Source organism: Pristiophorus japonicus, chromosome 15 (assembly GCF_044704955.1).
Source record: "Pristiophorus japonicus isolate sPriJap1 chromosome 15, sPriJap1.hap1, whole genome shotgun sequence".
Lineage (NCBI taxonomy): Eukaryota > Metazoa > Chordata > Chondrichthyes > Pristiophoridae > Pristiophorus > Pristiophorus japonicus.
This window is the reverse complement of record NC_091991.1, coordinates 174,226,651-174,243,328: the sequence shown is the minus strand read 5'-3', so window position 1 is coordinate 174,243,328 and position 16,678 is coordinate 174,226,651. Positions and strand designations below refer to the sequence as shown.

Below are 16,678 nucleotides of genomic sequence, written 5' to 3'. Positions count from 1 at the left end.
GCACCGATCGCGAGGTCCTGTGCAGGCCGCTCACCAGTTCTGGCGCTGGAAGAGATACGGCAGCAAATTTAAAGGGCCCACGCGGGGAAAATAAAAGTTGGAGGGTTTCCCAGCCCAGCAGCCAGCCAGGTTGACCGGCTGCCTGTCTTGTCAGGCTGGGAAGCAGCCGGGGAATGGGTGGCAGGTCAGTCCGACATTGTATGGGGCGTGGGGAAGAAGCATTTAGTGGGGATTTGAAGGGAAATATCTTTACCCAGAAGGTGATGGGGGTCTGGAACTCACTACCTGAAAGGGTGGTAGAGGCAGAAACCCCCACCACATTTTAAAAAGTGCTTGGATGTGCACTTGAAGTGCCGTAACCTACAGGGCAACGGACCAAGCGCTGGAAAATGGGTTTAGGCTGGTTAGCTCTTTGTCAGTCGGCGCGGACACGATGGGCCGAAATAGCCTCATTCTGTGTTGCAGAATCCATGATTCTAGTGCAAGTGTGTTAAGCATTCAAACGGGAACAGCGCAAACCTCCATAATTCTATGTGCACGGTCTTCAAGGTTATGTGCTGTTTTTACTTTGTGGGCTGTTTGCAAATGCGATGGGGAAAATACACAAGGATATGTCAGTTGAACTGCTAAGATATTTACTAAAATGCTGAAAACAAAATCGCATTGTCTGATGTTAAAGCCCTAACCGCAGCCAAGAGATGAATTTAACTGAAGTCAATTTTGCAAACTGCAATGGTGGGAATTGACTTTATGTTCCCTGGATTAGTAGTCCAAGCCTCTGGATTACTAGGCCTGTAACATAAGCACCATTTCTATGTACAGATTGGATATTGAACCCAGGACTTTCTCGATCATATGAAATGTGAGCAGGAATACCCGTGCGGCCTCTCGAGCTGATCATGACTGATCAGTATGGCTCAGTTTCACATTGGACATCGGAGAAACTCTGAAATTACTGGCCAGTGACCTTGCAGTTCTAACCAACTGAGCTAACCGGCCCAGCAGTTACGTAATATGCAATAGTTTTGACCTTGCTCATTGCTTATCCATCAAAAAAGTGCTTGTTTACTTGGATCCCTCCTAGTAAATCCTGCCAAAGAAATGTCAGTTCAAATTAAATTGCAAGCTGAAGTTGGATACCATCTAGACCCAGCACTGTTCTGAACAGTGTGCTCCCAGGTTACTCTCGAGAGCTTTAGCTCAAGGTAGCTTGGCTGTGTCGGAGCCTGATGGGAGTTGCTCCGGAGTTTAGAGGCCAAATGCTACCATGGGTTATGTTATCAGCATTGAAGAACCAACCCCCTTGTCTGCTCGGCGTGTTTGAACATCTTGGGAGGTGATTTCCTCTGCTCACCATTTATTTGTGGCAAAACTGTGAATGCTTGTATAAAGGAATGAATCTGCCGACACATCGGGAACTGCAGTGAAATGTGTCGAGTTCAGGTTACATGGAACTTCCCAGCACATTACAGCAGTGCCTTGTGGCTGTGTCACATACCAGTTTGGAACTGCGGAGTAATGACGTACGTCAAACATCATTTGAAATAGACCTGCCAGTGTCTGTCTGAATCTTCAGGATGTAAATAGAATATTGGTCATTTTCTTCCTGCAAAATTCATATAATGTGCATCACTTCACATTTGTCTGTTGAGCATTTTAAAAGTGGTTAATAGGCTATTAAACCCATTAGCTGCTTCTTCATGAAAACAGCAAGCAGATCTAAACGCATCGCGGCTAATTTTGACCTTGTTGCGATGGTGTATAGCAGGTCTGTAGCCTGTTTTACATCTCTCCCGATGAAGTCAATGGAATTAAAACTGGGAAGAGGTGTAAAACAGGCTGCTGATTTGCTATTGTGCAAAGTCAAAATTACTCCCTTACTCTGTTATTTACCCACCCTCTAAATACAAAGGATAAGTGCTGTAAGCCTCTGGTTTAAAGGGATGCTTGATGCACTTAACAAGTTCTTTTCTTCTTAGGCAGTCCCTTGGAGTCAAGGATGACTTGCTTCCACACTAATAGTTCTCAGGTGACTGATGATTCCGTGCGGAACCTAGTCTCTGTCACAGGTGGAGTAGATGGTGGTTAGAGGGATGGGTGGATGGGGTGTCGTACATTCCTTCCGCTGTTTGCGCTTGGCTTCCGCGTGCTCCCGGCGAAGAGTCTCGAGGTATTCGGCGCCTTCTCTGATGCTTCTCCTCCACTTTGAGCGGTCTTGTGCCAGGGATTCCCAGGAGGTGTTGCACTTTTTCAAGGAGGCCTTGAGGGTGTCTTTGAAGCGTTTCCTCTGCCTGCCTGGAACTCGCTTGCTGTTTCAGAGCTCTGAGTAGAACGCTTGTTTTGGGAGTCTGGAATCGGGTATGCGGACGATGTGGTCCGTCCATCGGAGCTGGTTGAGTGTGGTTAACGCTTTGATGCTGTGGATGTTGGCCTGAGCGAGAACACTGACGTTGGTGCGCCTATTCTGCCAATGGGTTTGCAGGATCTTATGGAGGCAGCGTTGGTGGTACTTCTCCAGTGCTTTGAGGCGCCTACTGTACATAGTCCATGTCTCTGAAGCATATATAACAAGCACTACACTACTTTGATTAATGTAACTCCATAGTGTTTGGCCTGCTATGCAGGTGTTGAGACACGTATTTTAATGCACCTACTTACACCACTAAAATCAGGTGCTTCTATCACTCAAAAACCAAAAGTAGCTTGGCCAATCCAAAATTGGTTGTCACTTGCCGACAGACGCAGGAAAATGTAGGCCATAAATGCTGCAATGTGAAGACATGAGTTGTCTCGGGTTGTGACAAAAGAATGCCACCATGTAATTTGCTTGTGATGAAAATGCCGTGTGGGTGTAATTAAACCTTGGTAATAAAGGGATAGAAAGAGGAAAATTTATTTAAAGCATGGACATTTGAAAAGGACCAGAACGTGCTGAAAAGGACCAGAACGTGCTGAAAATGCACAACAGGTCCATCAGCACCTCAAAAGAGAAAAGATGGGTCAACTTTTGAAATAGAGACTCTTTTTGGTCTGACCAGTCATTGGTTTATAATGTTTAATAAAACATTTTTTCTGTAATTTTATACAGTAAGGAATGTACACCCTTTCGAGAATGTCTGTGTTGTATTGACGACGGGGTATAGCAGTATGTACGGAAAGTCAGTAAAGGTTTGTTTTTTTTTGCAGATTGTAAAAGCATTAGAACACTTGCATAGCAAGCTATCTGTGATTCACAGAGGTGAGTGGTACCACTTCAGACAGGAGGCAATGAGTGAAAGCTTGCCGTGTTCAAGTTAATTAAGAGCGAAAATGTTCACTGTCGTAGGTGGCAGTCAGGTGCTTTTGCAGCAGTGATCAACTGTGCCATTAATTTGGAGCTTTTTTTAATAAAAGCTTCTGAGTGGAACCTGCAGTGTTTATTACAATAATTTTTCTTTCTTTCCTCTGATGTCTTACAGCCACAAACCATATCCTGGCCCCACAATGCTGCCCTGCAGCTGGTGGTTGAGTTGTGTTAAGGTGGTCTGCGTTGACTATCTGACTCTCTTCCTGTGGGGTAGGATCTGCCCTAAGTTTGGTACCTCCCTGTGAGAGCTGTTGTATTGCCACCAACATACAGCTCAATTACAAAATTACACCCTTTTTACATGCTTCCTGGAGTTGAGGGAAGAGAAGAGTTAATGGGCACTTTCAAACATTAAGGCCGACTGAAGCTGCGATACCCCAAAATAGCCGCCTCATTTAGTTTTTAATTTCAGAATTGAAAATGGCTCTCGTTTCAAAACCAATCTTTAACTTTGTAGCAGGCAATCGGAGCAGGGTGTAATGCACTGGTCTTTGCTCTTTGTCTTTGGTTTCTGGTTTTGTGGTAGGTCGAGCCAGTAGTGAAGACTGGGAATCAGTGCTGTAAGTCGTCAGACTGTAGTTAACTATCAAACAAAATACCAGAAATGTGCACAATTGACACAAATATGTGTCAGTGCATCTTGCTGCTGCTTTTTCGGTTTCTGGATTAAATATTCTACTCATGGTTCAGTGTCACAAAACACTCCCATTAGTGGATCTCGTGTCCTCTATGGTCTGGAGTGTGCCTTTACATGTATCTAGGTAAACAGTAGCTTAGGGGTCAATGTATGCCCATGATTTTAAATAGCTCTGTGATTTATCCCACACTATATGAAGTTTCAATCTTAATATTTTCGCAACTTTAATTTATTCCCCTGCCCCCTCTTCTCAGGTGGCCATATTGATACTGAAAAAATTATCCGTGTAACTGGTATTTATCACTTGTTGCCCTGTACAGATGTGAAACCTTCAAATGTTCTTATCAACAAAGAAGGGCATGTGAAAATGTGCGACTTTGGCATTAGTGGATATCTGGTAGACTCTGTTGCCAAGACGATGGATGCAGGCTGCAAACCGTACATGGCTGTGAGTGAAAACTTGGAATTATACCTCTCTTGTCCTCCAGTATTTGTATTGGCCAAGATCACTATGTTTTCTCAGTGAATATCTGCACCCATCGATGTGCTGGGTGTCAGTGCTGTGGATGGGACACTTTCTGAGTTAGGCATCAAGCATGCTCCATTCAGGTGTAGTAAAGTGAAGCTCCTTCTGCACTGCGCTAGCAGTGTGCCCTAGCCCTAACCTTGGTAGAAGACCCCCGCACCCCGACCACAGCAGTGTAAATTTTCTGTTTCTCTCACTGGTCACCCTTAGAGAAACAAGAAAGAAACAGATTACCTTGCAGAGTCCAGCTGCATGTATTCAATGTTGCAGAGGGGGAAGGATCGGTAGACTCCTACTGTGTGATTTTGCCTACCTTACTTTTCAGTTGGAGAGATGCTGTGATTTATAAAAAAAATTAAAATAAAATGAATTTGCATTTACACAGCCTTTCACGGCCTCGGGATGACCAAATGAGCTTTACAGCCAGTTAAGTACTTTTGAATTGTAGTTACTGCTGTAATGTATCATACACGGAACTTCTTCACCCAGAGAGTGGTGAACCTGTGGAATTCTCTACCACAGAAAGTTGTTGAGGCCAATTCACTAAATATATTCAAAAAGGAGTTAGATGAGGTCCTTACTACTAGGGGGATCAAGGGGTATGGCGAGAAAGCAGGAATGGGGTACTGAAGTTGCATGTTCAGCCATGAACTCATTGAATGGCGGTGCAGGCTAGAAGGGCCGAATGGCCTACTCCTGCACCTATTTTCTATGTTTCTATGTTTCTACAACAGCCAATGTTCACACAGCAAGGTCCCACAAACGGCAATGTGATAATGACCAGATAATCTGTTTTAGTATTGTTGGTTGAGGGCTGAAAATCATAGAATGATTACAGCACAGAAGGAGACCATTCAGTCATCCCAGCCCGTGCCGCTCTCTGCAAAAGCACTTCAGCTCGTCCCAATCCCCCATCCTTTCCCCGTAGCCCTTCAAATTTTTTATTCTTCAGGTACTTGACCAATTCCCTTTTGAAAGCCACGGTTGAATCTGCCTCCACCACCCTTTCAGGCCGTGCATTCCAGATCCTAATCCCCCTCCTGTGTAAAAAAAAAAAAAAAAAAAAAAAAAGTTTTCCTCAAGTCGCCTCTGGTTCTTCTGCCAACCACCTTAAATCTGTGTCCTCTGGTTTGCAACCCTTCCGCCAGTGGGAACAGTTTCTCTATCTATTCTGTCCAGACCCCTCATGATTTTGAAAATTGTCCATGACACTGGAGAGATAGGGCTGTGGGATCTTTTACGACCACACGAGGGCAGACAGGGCCTCGGTTTAACATCTTAAAAGACGGCACCTCCGACAATACAGTACTACCTGTCAACCTGAATTTTGTGCTCCAGTCTCTGGCGTGGCATGTGAACCCATAACCTTCTGTCTCTGAGGCGTGTGTGCTACAAATTGAGCCATGTTGAAATGTCTCTTGTGTGCTTTACACAGCGATTGCTTTTTGAGTTGCAGTGATTGCTGTGTAGAGAAAGGTTGCCAACTTAGAGCTCGATAACTGGTGATTATCTGCCGTAGATCTGTGCCCAATATGACTTGGCTTTTGTGGCACGTAGATTCCAAGAATCCAGGAGTGAGGGGGAAACTTGCGAGTCTTGAAACCTTCAGAGATGGGAGTCAGTCCTACTGGACTTTGCACCTTCAGTCAGAGTTCAGCTGCAATGGTTCTGTAACACTATTCATGCATTCCCTTTTTTAATGGTGGGGGTATTTGCAGCATGAATTCCTGCCAGTTGATCATGGTCTGCCTGTTTTATTTTGCAGCCCGAGAGGATTAACCCAGATCTGAACCAGAAAGGATACAATGTGAAGTCAGATGTCTGGAGTTTAGGAATCACAATGGTACGTGAAGAAATCAGGCGGTTTATTCTTAACGGAAAGATTTTCAGGGGCTGCATTCTGTAAAATGTCTTCTACAAGACCTTGGGAAGCTCTATTTTCAGTGATGAAGACAATACTTCCCCTACTCCACCGCCCCTCTAACTCCAGCAGAAAATAATCTCCGATACAGTAAATAAAAACAGAAAATGCTGGAAATGTTCAACAAATAGGCAGCATCTGTGGAGAGGAACAGAGTTAATGTTTCAGGTCAAAGACATTTCCAGTATCCGCAGTATTTTGCTTTTGTGTCAAGGATAGGAACAGTTCATTCGGCTTATCAATGCTTGTCCCTCTAGTACAATCTCTCCAAGCCCATTTTGAACACACCGAATGTCTATAACTTACAGATTATCACAAACATCCCAAAGCACTTTACAGCTATTGAAGTATTTTTGAAGTGTAGTCACTGTTGTAATGTAGGAAACATGGCAGCCAATTTGCGCACAGCAAGCTCCCACAAGCAGCAAAGTCATAGGGCCCAAGTTTCGAGCCACGCCTAGAACGGCGCAGTCCCGACCTGGACGGCCGTTTTTCGCGCCACAAAGTGCGCCTAAAAAAAAACGCTCCAGATTCTCCACCTCCCTGCTGGCCCTCGGCACAGTAGCTCCAGGCGCCCGAAACTGTGTGGGAGGGGCCCGAAGCATGCAGCCCCTAGCCCTGGCCGAATGGCCTCACTGGGGCTGCGTGAATAAGACTCCTCCCACGGCCAGCTCCTGATTCCTCCCGACCCGACTCGACTCCCGCTTCCCGCCTCCGGACCGGACCCGACCCCCTTCTGCCCCCGGACCCGACACCCGCTTCCCCCACCCCCACCCCCGGACCGGACCCGACACCCGCTCCCCCGCCTCCGGACAGGACCCGACAACCCCCCCACCCAGCCCCCGGACTGGATCCGACCTCCCTCTCCCTCCCCCCGAACCGAACTGACCTCCCTCTCCCTCCCCCCGAACCGAACCGACCTCCCTCCCACCACCCCCCCGACCCGACCCAACGCCACCTACCTGTAAATCTGGTGCTGGGGACGGGCCCTGCCCGAAGTCTCGGGCCCAGCCTGTTCAGCCTCCCTCCCCCCAATCTCCTTCCCCCTTGACAACTTTGAAAACAGGCGTAAGTGGCCGGACACGCCCCCTTTTGGAAAAAAAAATTCTGTTCCAATGTGAAACTGTTCTAACTGACTAGAACTGAAGCAAACTAAATGATGAGAATTCCGATTCCTAAGATACTCCGTTCTACACCAGTTGCTCCTAAAAATCAGGAGCAAATCATGTGGAAACTTGGGGCCATAATGACCAAATAATGTTTTTGCAATTTTGATTGATAGATAAATATTGGCCAGGACACCAGGGATAACTCCTTTGCTCTTCTTTGAAATAGTGCCATGGGATCTTTTTATGTCCACCTGAGAGAGCAGATGGGGACTCTGTTTAACATCTCATCCAAAAGACGGCACCTCTGACATTGCAGCGCTCCCACAGTACTGCACTGGAGTGTCAGCCTAGATTTATGTGCTCAAGTTACAAAAAAATGTGATGCCTCTCTGTGATCTCCATGCTTTCAAACTCCGGTTCTTCTTGAGCAGCTTTGTTGGTGCTGTCAGCACTTGGACAATATAATGAAACGATGATTGTCCTGTTGGTAAGATATGGTGGATTTGTAACTGCTGGTATAATGAGAAAGGGCTGCATTAATAAATTTAAGGGGCCATTTTTTAATCGGAGAGATAAGCACAGTTAGACTGCCATTGCTGTAGCTAATACATGTACCAGAGACATATGAGCGACGGCTTGTTTTTTCTGCAGTGTTGCATTATTACATTTTTTTGTATACATTGTATAGATAGATATATAGATATAGATGCATAATAGTTATATAGGAAGCAAAGAGTAGGAATAAATTAGTTCTTTTCAGAATGGCAGACAGTGACTAGTGGGATACCGCAAGGTTCTGCGCTGGGACCCCAGCTATTTACAATATACATTAATGATTTAGACAAAGGAATTGAATGTAATATTTCCAAGTTTGCAGATGACACTAAGCTGGGTGACCGTGTGAGCTGTCAGGAGATGCTAAGAGGCTACAGGGTGACTTGGACAGGTTAGGTGAGTGGGCCAATGCATGGCAGATGCAGTATAATGTAGATTCATATGAGGTTATCCACTTTGGTGGCAAAAACAGGAAGGCAAAATATTATCTGAATGGTGACAGATTAGGAAAAGGGGAGGTACAACGAGACCTGGGTGTCATGGTACATCAGTCATTGAAAGTTGGTATGTAAGTACAGCAGGCGGTGAAGAAGGCAAATGGCATGTTGGCCTTCATAGCGAGAAGAGTTAAGAATAGGAGCAGGGAGGTCTTATTGCAGTTGTACACGACCTTGGTGAGACCACACCTTGAGTATTGTGTTCAGTTTTGGTCTCCTAATCTGAGGAAGGGCATTCTTGCTATTTAGGGAGTGCAGCGAAGGTTCACCAGACTGATTCCCGGGATGGCAGGACTGACATATGAAGAAAGACTGGATCGACCAGGCTTATATTCACTGGAATTTAGAAGAATGAGAAGGATCTCATAGAAACATATAAAATTCTGACAGGACTGGACAGGTTAGATGCAGGAAGAATGTTCCCCATGTTGGGGAAGTCCAGAACCAGGGGTCACATTCTTAGGATAAGGGGTAAACCATTTTGGACTGAGATGAGGAGAAACTTCTTCACCCAGAGAGTTGTGAACCTGTGGAATTCTCTACCACAAAAAGTTGTTGAGGCCAGTTCGTTAGATATATTCAAAAGGGAGCTAGATGTGGCCCTTATGGCTAAATGGATCAAGGGGTATGGAGAGAAAGCAGGAATGGGGTACTGAAGTTGCATGATCAGCCATGATCATATTGATTGGTGGTGCAGGCTTGAAGTGTCGAATGGCCTACTCCTGCACCTATTTTCTGTGTGTGTGTGTGTGTGTATGTATGATTATCTCTCTCTATCTCTATCTATCTATCTATCTATCTATCTATCTATCTATCTATCTATCTATCTATCTATCTATCTATCTATCTATCATTTTTTTACCAGTTTCCTCATCCCTCGCCACCCAATATCGCCATCTTGGCCGCCTCAAAAGTTTCCTTAGGACAGCTGGATTTTCCACATTGTACGTGTGCGTGTATATATAATATAAAAAAATAGAATTTTAAATTTTTGTTAATATTGTTTCAGATTGAATTAGCAATCCTACGGTTTCCCTACGAATCCTGGGGGACACCATTCCAACAGCTAAAGCAGGTTGTGGAAGAGCCTTCCCCACAATTACCCAAAGACCGCTTCTCCAAGGAGTTTGTGGAGTTCATAGCGCATTGGTAAGTCTGTGAAGCATGTAAACCGGTTTAAGGGTTAATTTTTGCCTTGGGGCTTTTAAACAGGCTAGACTGTAACGGTGTGGAAATCCAGTTCTTGTTGCTTGGCTTCGAGGGACGGGAGGGTTAATATTTCACAAATATTAAATGCTATTGTTTTTAGTCTTAGAAACAAAGAAAATAGATGCAGGAGTAGGCCATTTGGCCCTTCGAGCCTGCACCATTCAGTATGATCATGGCTGATCATGCAACCTCAGTACCCCACTCCTGCCTTCTCTCCATACCCCCGATCCCTTTAGCCATAAGGGCCACATCTAACTCCCTTTTGAATATGTCCATCGAACTGGACTCAACAACTTGAAATAAGGAAACCGAATAAGCTCCTTAAATATTTACAATCAGTTACACTTCAGGTACTGTTTGATATAGAAATGAATTTTAATTTTTAAAACAAACTTGGGGATGGAGAGAAGTAGGCGTATCCTTCCTACGCGAAGAAAATGTTCGCACTATCAGTAACTCCCAATAATTAATTGATTATTGATATTGCTACGATGACTTCATTTATTCTAGACATATTCTTAGTATCTGTTTCTAGCTACTCTTGTAAGTGAGCTCTTGCTCGTTCCATGAAATAAAAAAAGACTTACATTTATATAGCGCCTTTCACGACCAGTGGACGTCTCCAAGCGCTTTACAGCCAATGAAGTACATTTGGAGTATAGTCACTGTTGCAATATGATCTTGAGAGTGTTGACACTTGCCCTGATATCTACGTATCTTTGCTGGTATCCCCAGGGTAATGAAGAGAGAACCTTTTGTCCTCTTCAGCTTCAGCTATTGTACTTGAGAAGCGGCAGACTAACCTTGCACAAAGCCTCTGTTTGAGCTTTCACGCCAATAAACAACACCTTGCATTTATACAGCGCCTTCGACGTAGTATAAAGTCCCAAGAGGATAAAACCCCTGGTCCGGATGAATTGTATCCACGCATTTTAAAAGGATCTAGGGAAGAGATTAGCAGCAGCATTACGACACATATTTACTAATTTGTTTAAAAAAGATGTAGTGCCAGAGGACTGGCGGATAGCGAACATAATACCTATATTCAAGAAGGGGGATAGATGTCCAGGGAGTTATAGACCAATCAACTTAACATCGGTGGTAGGAAAAATAATGGAATCCCTAGTAACGGAGAAAATAGAAGAACATCTAGAAACCAAAAATATAATAATGAATAATCAGCATGAATTTCAAAAGCAACAAGTCTTGTTTGACCAACCTCATTGAAGAGGTAACAGAGAGTAGACAATGGTAATGCAGTAGATGTAATTTATCTAGATTTTCAAAAGGCCTTCGATAAGATACCCCATAATAGACTGATGAACAAGGTCAGAGAATGCAGTGTCCGAGGGCAAGTAGCAGAATGGATAGCTAACTGGCTTCAAGACAGAAAGCAGAGAATAGGGGTAAAGGGTAGCTATTCACAATGGCAGAAGGTTGGTAGTGGTGTTCAAGGATCTGTGCTGGGACCACTGGTCACAATTACGTTAACAATTTCGACTTTGGAATCAAAAACACACATTCTAAATTTGCGGATCATACTAAATTGACATGGACAGTCAATACTGAGGAGGACTGCAACAAATTACAGGAGGACATTAATAAACCTGCAGAATGGGCATATAATTTTCAAATGAAGTTCAACACTGATAACCAAAATGGATTACCTCACATTTATCAGCCTAACATCTGTTGTTGGGGAAAATGCTGGAGTCCATTATTAAGGAAGCAGTAGCGGGACATTTGAAAAAGCATAATTCAATCAAGCAGAGTCAGCATGGTTTTATGAAAGGGAAATCATATGAACATAAGAATTAGGAACAGGAGTAGGCCATCTAGCCCCTCGAGCCTGCTCCGCCATTCAACAAGATCATGGCTGATCTGGCCGTGGACTCAGCTCCACTTACCCGCCCGCTCCCCGTAACCCTTAATTCCCTTATTGGTTAAAAATCTATCTATCTGTGACTTGAATACATTCAATGAGCTAGCCTCAACTGCTTCCTTGGGCAGAGAATTCCACAGATTCACAACCCTCTGGGAGAAGAAATTCCTTCTCAACTCGGTTTTAAATTGGCTCCCCTGTATTTTGAGGCTGTGCCCCCTAGTTCTAGTCTCCCTGACCAGTGGAAACAACCTCTCTGCCTCTATCTTGTCTATCTCTTTCATTATTTTAAATGTTTCTATAAGATCACCCCTCATCCTTCTGAACTCCAACGAGTAAAGACCCAGTCTACTCAATCTATCATCATAAGGTAACCCCCTCATCTCCGGAATCAGCCTAGTGAATCGTCTCTGTACCCCCTCCAAAGCCAGTATATCCTTCCTTAAGTAAGGTGACCAAAACTGCACGCAGTACTCCAGGTGCGGCCTCACCAATACCCTATACAGTTGCAGCAGGACCTCCCTGCTTTTGTACTCCATCCCTCTCGCAATGAAGGCCAACATTCCATTCGCCTTCCTGATTACCTGCTGCACCTGCAAACTAACTTTTTGGGATTCATGCACAAGGATCCCCAGGTCCCTCTGCACCTCAGCATGTTGTAATTTCTCCCCATTCAAATAATATTCCCTTTTTACTGTTTTTTTTTTTCCCCAAGGTGGATGACCTCACACTTTCTGACATTATATTCCATCAGCCAAACCTTAGCCCATTCGCTTAACCTATCCAAATCTCTTTGCAGCCTCTATGTGTCCTCTACACAACCTGCTTTCCCACTAATCTTTGTGTCATCTGCAAATTTTGTTACACTACACTCTGTCCCCTCTTCCAAGTCATCTATTTATATTGTAAACAGTTGTGGTCCCAGCACCGATCCCTGTGGCACACCAATAACCACCGATTTCCAACCAGAAAAGGACCCATTTATCCCGACTCTCTGCTTTCTGTTAGCCAGCCAATTCTCTATCCATGCTAATACATTTCCTCTGACTCCGCGTACCTCTATCTTCTGCAGTAACCTTTTGTGTGGCACCTTATCGAATGCCTTTTGTAAATCTAAATACACCACATCCATCGGTACACCTCTATCCACCATGCTCGTTATATCCTCAAAGAATTCCAGTTAATTAGTTAAACATGATTTCCCCTTCATGAATCCATGCTGCGTCTGCTTGATTGCACTATTCCTATCTAGATGTCCCGCTATTTCTTCCTTAATGATAGTTTCAAGCATTTTCCCCACTACAGATGTTAAACTAACTGGCCTATAGTTACCTGCCTTTTGTCTGCCCCCTTTTTTAAACAGAGGCGTTACATTAGCTGCTTTCCAATCCGCTGGTACCTCCCCAGAGTCCAGAGAATTTTGGTAGATTATAACGAATGCATCTGCTATAACTTCCGCCATCTCTTTTAATACCCTGGGATGCGCTGACTGGTGCCGGGGCCTCAACTATTTACAATCTATATTAATGACTTGGATGAAGGGACTGAGTGCAATGTAGCCAAGTTTGCTGATGATACAAAGATTGGTGGGAAAGCAAATTGTGAGGAGGACACACAAAATTTCAAAGGGATATAGACCGGCTAAGTGAGTTGGCAGATGGAGTATAATGTGGGAAAATGTGAGGTTATCCACTTTGGCAGAAAAAATAGAAAAGCAAATTATAATTTAAATGGAGAAAAATTGCAAAGTGCTGCAGTACAGAGGGAGCTGGGGGTCCTTGTGCATGAAACACAGTGAGTATGTAGGTACAGCAAGTAATCAGGAAGGCAAATGGAATGTTGGTCTTTATTGCAAGGGGGATAGAGTATAAAAGCAGAGAAGCCCTGCTACATCTATACAGGGTATTGGTGTGGCCACACCTGGAGTATTGCATACAGTTTTGGTCTCGGTATTTAAAGAAGGATATATTTGCATTGGAGGCTGTTCAGAGAAGGTTCACTAGGTTGATTCCGGAGATGAGGGGGTTGACTTATGAAGGGGTTGACTTGGGCCTATACTCATTGGAGTTCAGAAGAATGAGAGGTGATCTTATCGAAACATATAAGATGAGGGGGCTCAACAAGATGGATGCAGAGAGGATATTTCCACTCATAGGGAAACTAAAACTAGGGGACATGGGGCCCAATTTTGGCTAAGCCAAAAAACTTTTAGTATCCTGGCCCCTCTGCTGAGGGTCCTGGCACGACCCCCATGGTGGAGTGGGGGGGTGGGGCAGAGCTACAGCCCTGTGCTGAAAACACTGCCGGCAGCTGTCCACATGCGCAGTGGAGTCTGCACGCATGCTCCTCGCCCTCCCAGCGTGTCCTGCAAGCTGTCAGCAGGACCCGATGTTCGCCGCCCCTAGCCGTGGCCGAATGGTTGCCCGTGTCTGAGTGCAGCCCAGGCTGTCAGAACCCTACCCGAGATGCCGTCGAGCCCAGTCTTTCCTCTCCCTTCCCCACCCCACCCCCTCCTCCCCCACGATGCCGTCGAGCCCTGCCTTTCCTCTTTCTCTCCCCCGACCCCCCCCCCCCCCCATGCCCTGGAGCCTGTCTCCCCTCCCCCCCAGCCTCCTGATGTGTCTTTGTCGGCCGCCCCTATCCCATGCCGAATGGCCTCCCGTACAGGCCGCCCGCTGCCTTCCCTGGCCCAAGGTAAGATTTACTTAAAATATTTAATTGTTAATCAATTGTGTACCTGAGTTCTTTATTTTTATTTGGTTATTTTAACTTTTATTTGGAATGTTTGGTGCTTGGGTGCAGGTCCTTTAGTTACTTACCTGCGCCGATTTCTTAACTGCCCGCAACGTTTTTCAGAGCTGGCCACATCTGCTGACCTAAGTTGATTTGGAGTACGTTTTTGCTGGCCAAAGTGGCATAAATGGCCAAAACTGGCGTAAGTGTCTGGGAACGCCCCCTTTTTTTAAAAAAAAACTGACCCAAAAAAAATCATGCCTAACTGACTTACTCTGGAGCAAATTTTTTGGGGAAAATGGCATTTTTTAAACTTACGCCAGAAAAAACAACGTACTCCAACAAAATTGAAGCAAGTCATGGCCAAAATTAGGCCCATAGGGCCCAAGTTTCGGGCCGCGCCGCCTGGACGCCCGTTTTTCGCGCCACAAAGTGCGCCTAAAAAAAACTTACAGATTCTCCGGCTCACTGCAGGTCCTCGATTCGGGGCGGAGCTAGGTCCCTGCACTGAAAACAGTGCCGGGACCTCTGCACATGCGCGCTACAGTGGGCGCGCATGTGCAGTAGCTCCAGGCGCCCAAAACTGTGTGGGAGGTGCCCGAAGCACCTAGCCCTGGCCGAATGGCCTCACTGGGGCTGCGTGAATAAGGCTGCCTCCCACGCCCGGCTCCTGCTTCCTCCCAACTCGACTCCCGCTTCCCCCCCCCCCCCCCCGCGACTGGACCCGACCTGACTCACGCCCCCCACCCCCGACCCGAACCGCGCTCCCAACCCCCCCCTCGGACCCGACCCAACCTGACCTCCCTCCCCCCGCCCCCGACCCGAACCAACCCGACCTCCCTCCTCCCTCCTCCCCCCGTCCCCCCTGACCCGACCCGTGCTCCCGACCGCCCCCACCGCCGGCCCTGCCCGAAGTCTTGGGCCCGGCCAGACCCGGCCCGTTCAGCCTCCCCCCCTTCCCCTTCTCCTCTTTCCCCCCCCCCCCCCTCTTCCCCTTCTCCTCTTCTTCCCCCCCCTTCCCCTTCTCCTCTTCTCCCCCCCCTTCCCCTTCTCCTCTTCTCCCCCCCCTTCCCCTTCTCCTCTTCTTCCCCCCCTTCCCCTTCTCCTTTTCCTCCCCCCCTTCCCCTTCTCCTCTTCCTACCCCCCCCTTCCCCTCTTCCTACCCCCCCTTCCCCTTCTCCTCTTCCCCCCCCCCTTCCCCTTCTCCTCTTCCCCCCCCCCCCTTCCCCTTCTCCTCTTTTCCCCCCCCCCCCCGACATCCCCTTCTCCTCTTTCTCCCGCCCCTTCCCCTTCTCCTCTTCCCCCGCCCCTTCCCCTTTTCCTCTTCCCCCCCCCCCGACATCCCCTTCTCCTCTTTCTCCCGCCCCTTCCCCTTCTCCTCTTCCCCCGCCCCTTCCCCTTTTCCTCTTCCCCCGCCCCTTCCCCTTCTCCTCTTACCCCCCCTTCCCCTTCTCCTCTTACCCCCCCTTCCCCTTCTCCTCTTACCCCCCCCCGCCATCCCCTTCTCCTCTTTCCCCCCCTTCCCCTTCTCCTCTTTCCCCCCCTTCCCCTTCTCCTCTTCCCCCCCTTCCCCTTCTCCTCTTCCCCCCCCCTTCCCTTCTCCTCTTCCCTCCCCCTTCCCCTTCTCCTCTTCCCCCCCCTTCCCCCTTCTCCTCTTCCCCCCCCCCCGCCATCCCCTTCTCTTTCCCCCCTCCCCCTTTCCCCTTCTCCTCTTCCCCCCCCCCCATTCCCCTTCTCCTCTTCACCCCCTTCCCTTCTCCTCTTCCCCCCCCCTCCCCTTCTCCTCTTCCACCCCCTTCCTCCTTCTCCTCTTCCCCTTCTCCTCTCCCCCCCCCCCCCCCGCCATCCCCTTCTCCTCTTTCCCCCCCTTCCCCTTCTCCCTCTCCCCCCCCTTCCCCTTCTCCTTCTTCCCCCCCCCCTCCCTTCCCCTTCTCCTCTTCCCACCCCTTTCCCCTTCTCCTCTTCCCCGCCCCTTCCCCTTCTCCTCTTACCCACCCCCGCCATCCCCTTCTCCTCTTTCCCCCCCTTTCCCTTCTCACCCCCCCCCCCCCATCCCCTTCTCTTCTTTCCCCCCCTTTCCCTTCTCTTCCCCCCCCCTTCCCCTTCTCCTCTTCCCCTCCCTTCCCCTTCTCCTCTTCCCCTCCCCCTTCCCCTTCTCCTCTTCCCCCCCCCCCCGCCATCCCCTCGCTTCCCCCCCTCCCCCTTCCCCGTTGCTCCTCTTCCCCCCCCTCCCCATCTCCTCTTCTTCCCCCTTCTCCTCTTC

The 16,678-nt window shown here is 47.4% G+C and overlaps 1 protein-coding gene across 4 annotated transcripts in view; it reads left to right on the top strand.

The window, feature by feature from the left end:
* The window catches only part of LOC139281255 (dual specificity mitogen-activated protein kinase kinase 6-like), a 125,930-nt gene that overhangs the window by 104,313 nt on the left and 4,939 nt on the right, over positions 1-16,678 (top strand). For all 4 annotated transcript variants that reach the window (XM_070901327.1, XM_070901326.1, XM_070901328.1 and 1 more), the window contains exons 7-10: positions 3,187-3,238; positions 4,304-4,431; positions 6,275-6,352; positions 9,601-9,740. In XM_070901327.1, the coding sequence (XP_070757428.1) occupies positions 3,187-3,238; positions 4,304-4,431; positions 6,275-6,352; positions 9,601-9,740 (398 nt within the window). The remainder of the gene's footprint in view (positions 1-3,186; positions 3,239-4,303; positions 4,432-6,274; positions 6,353-9,600; positions 9,741-16,678) is intronic.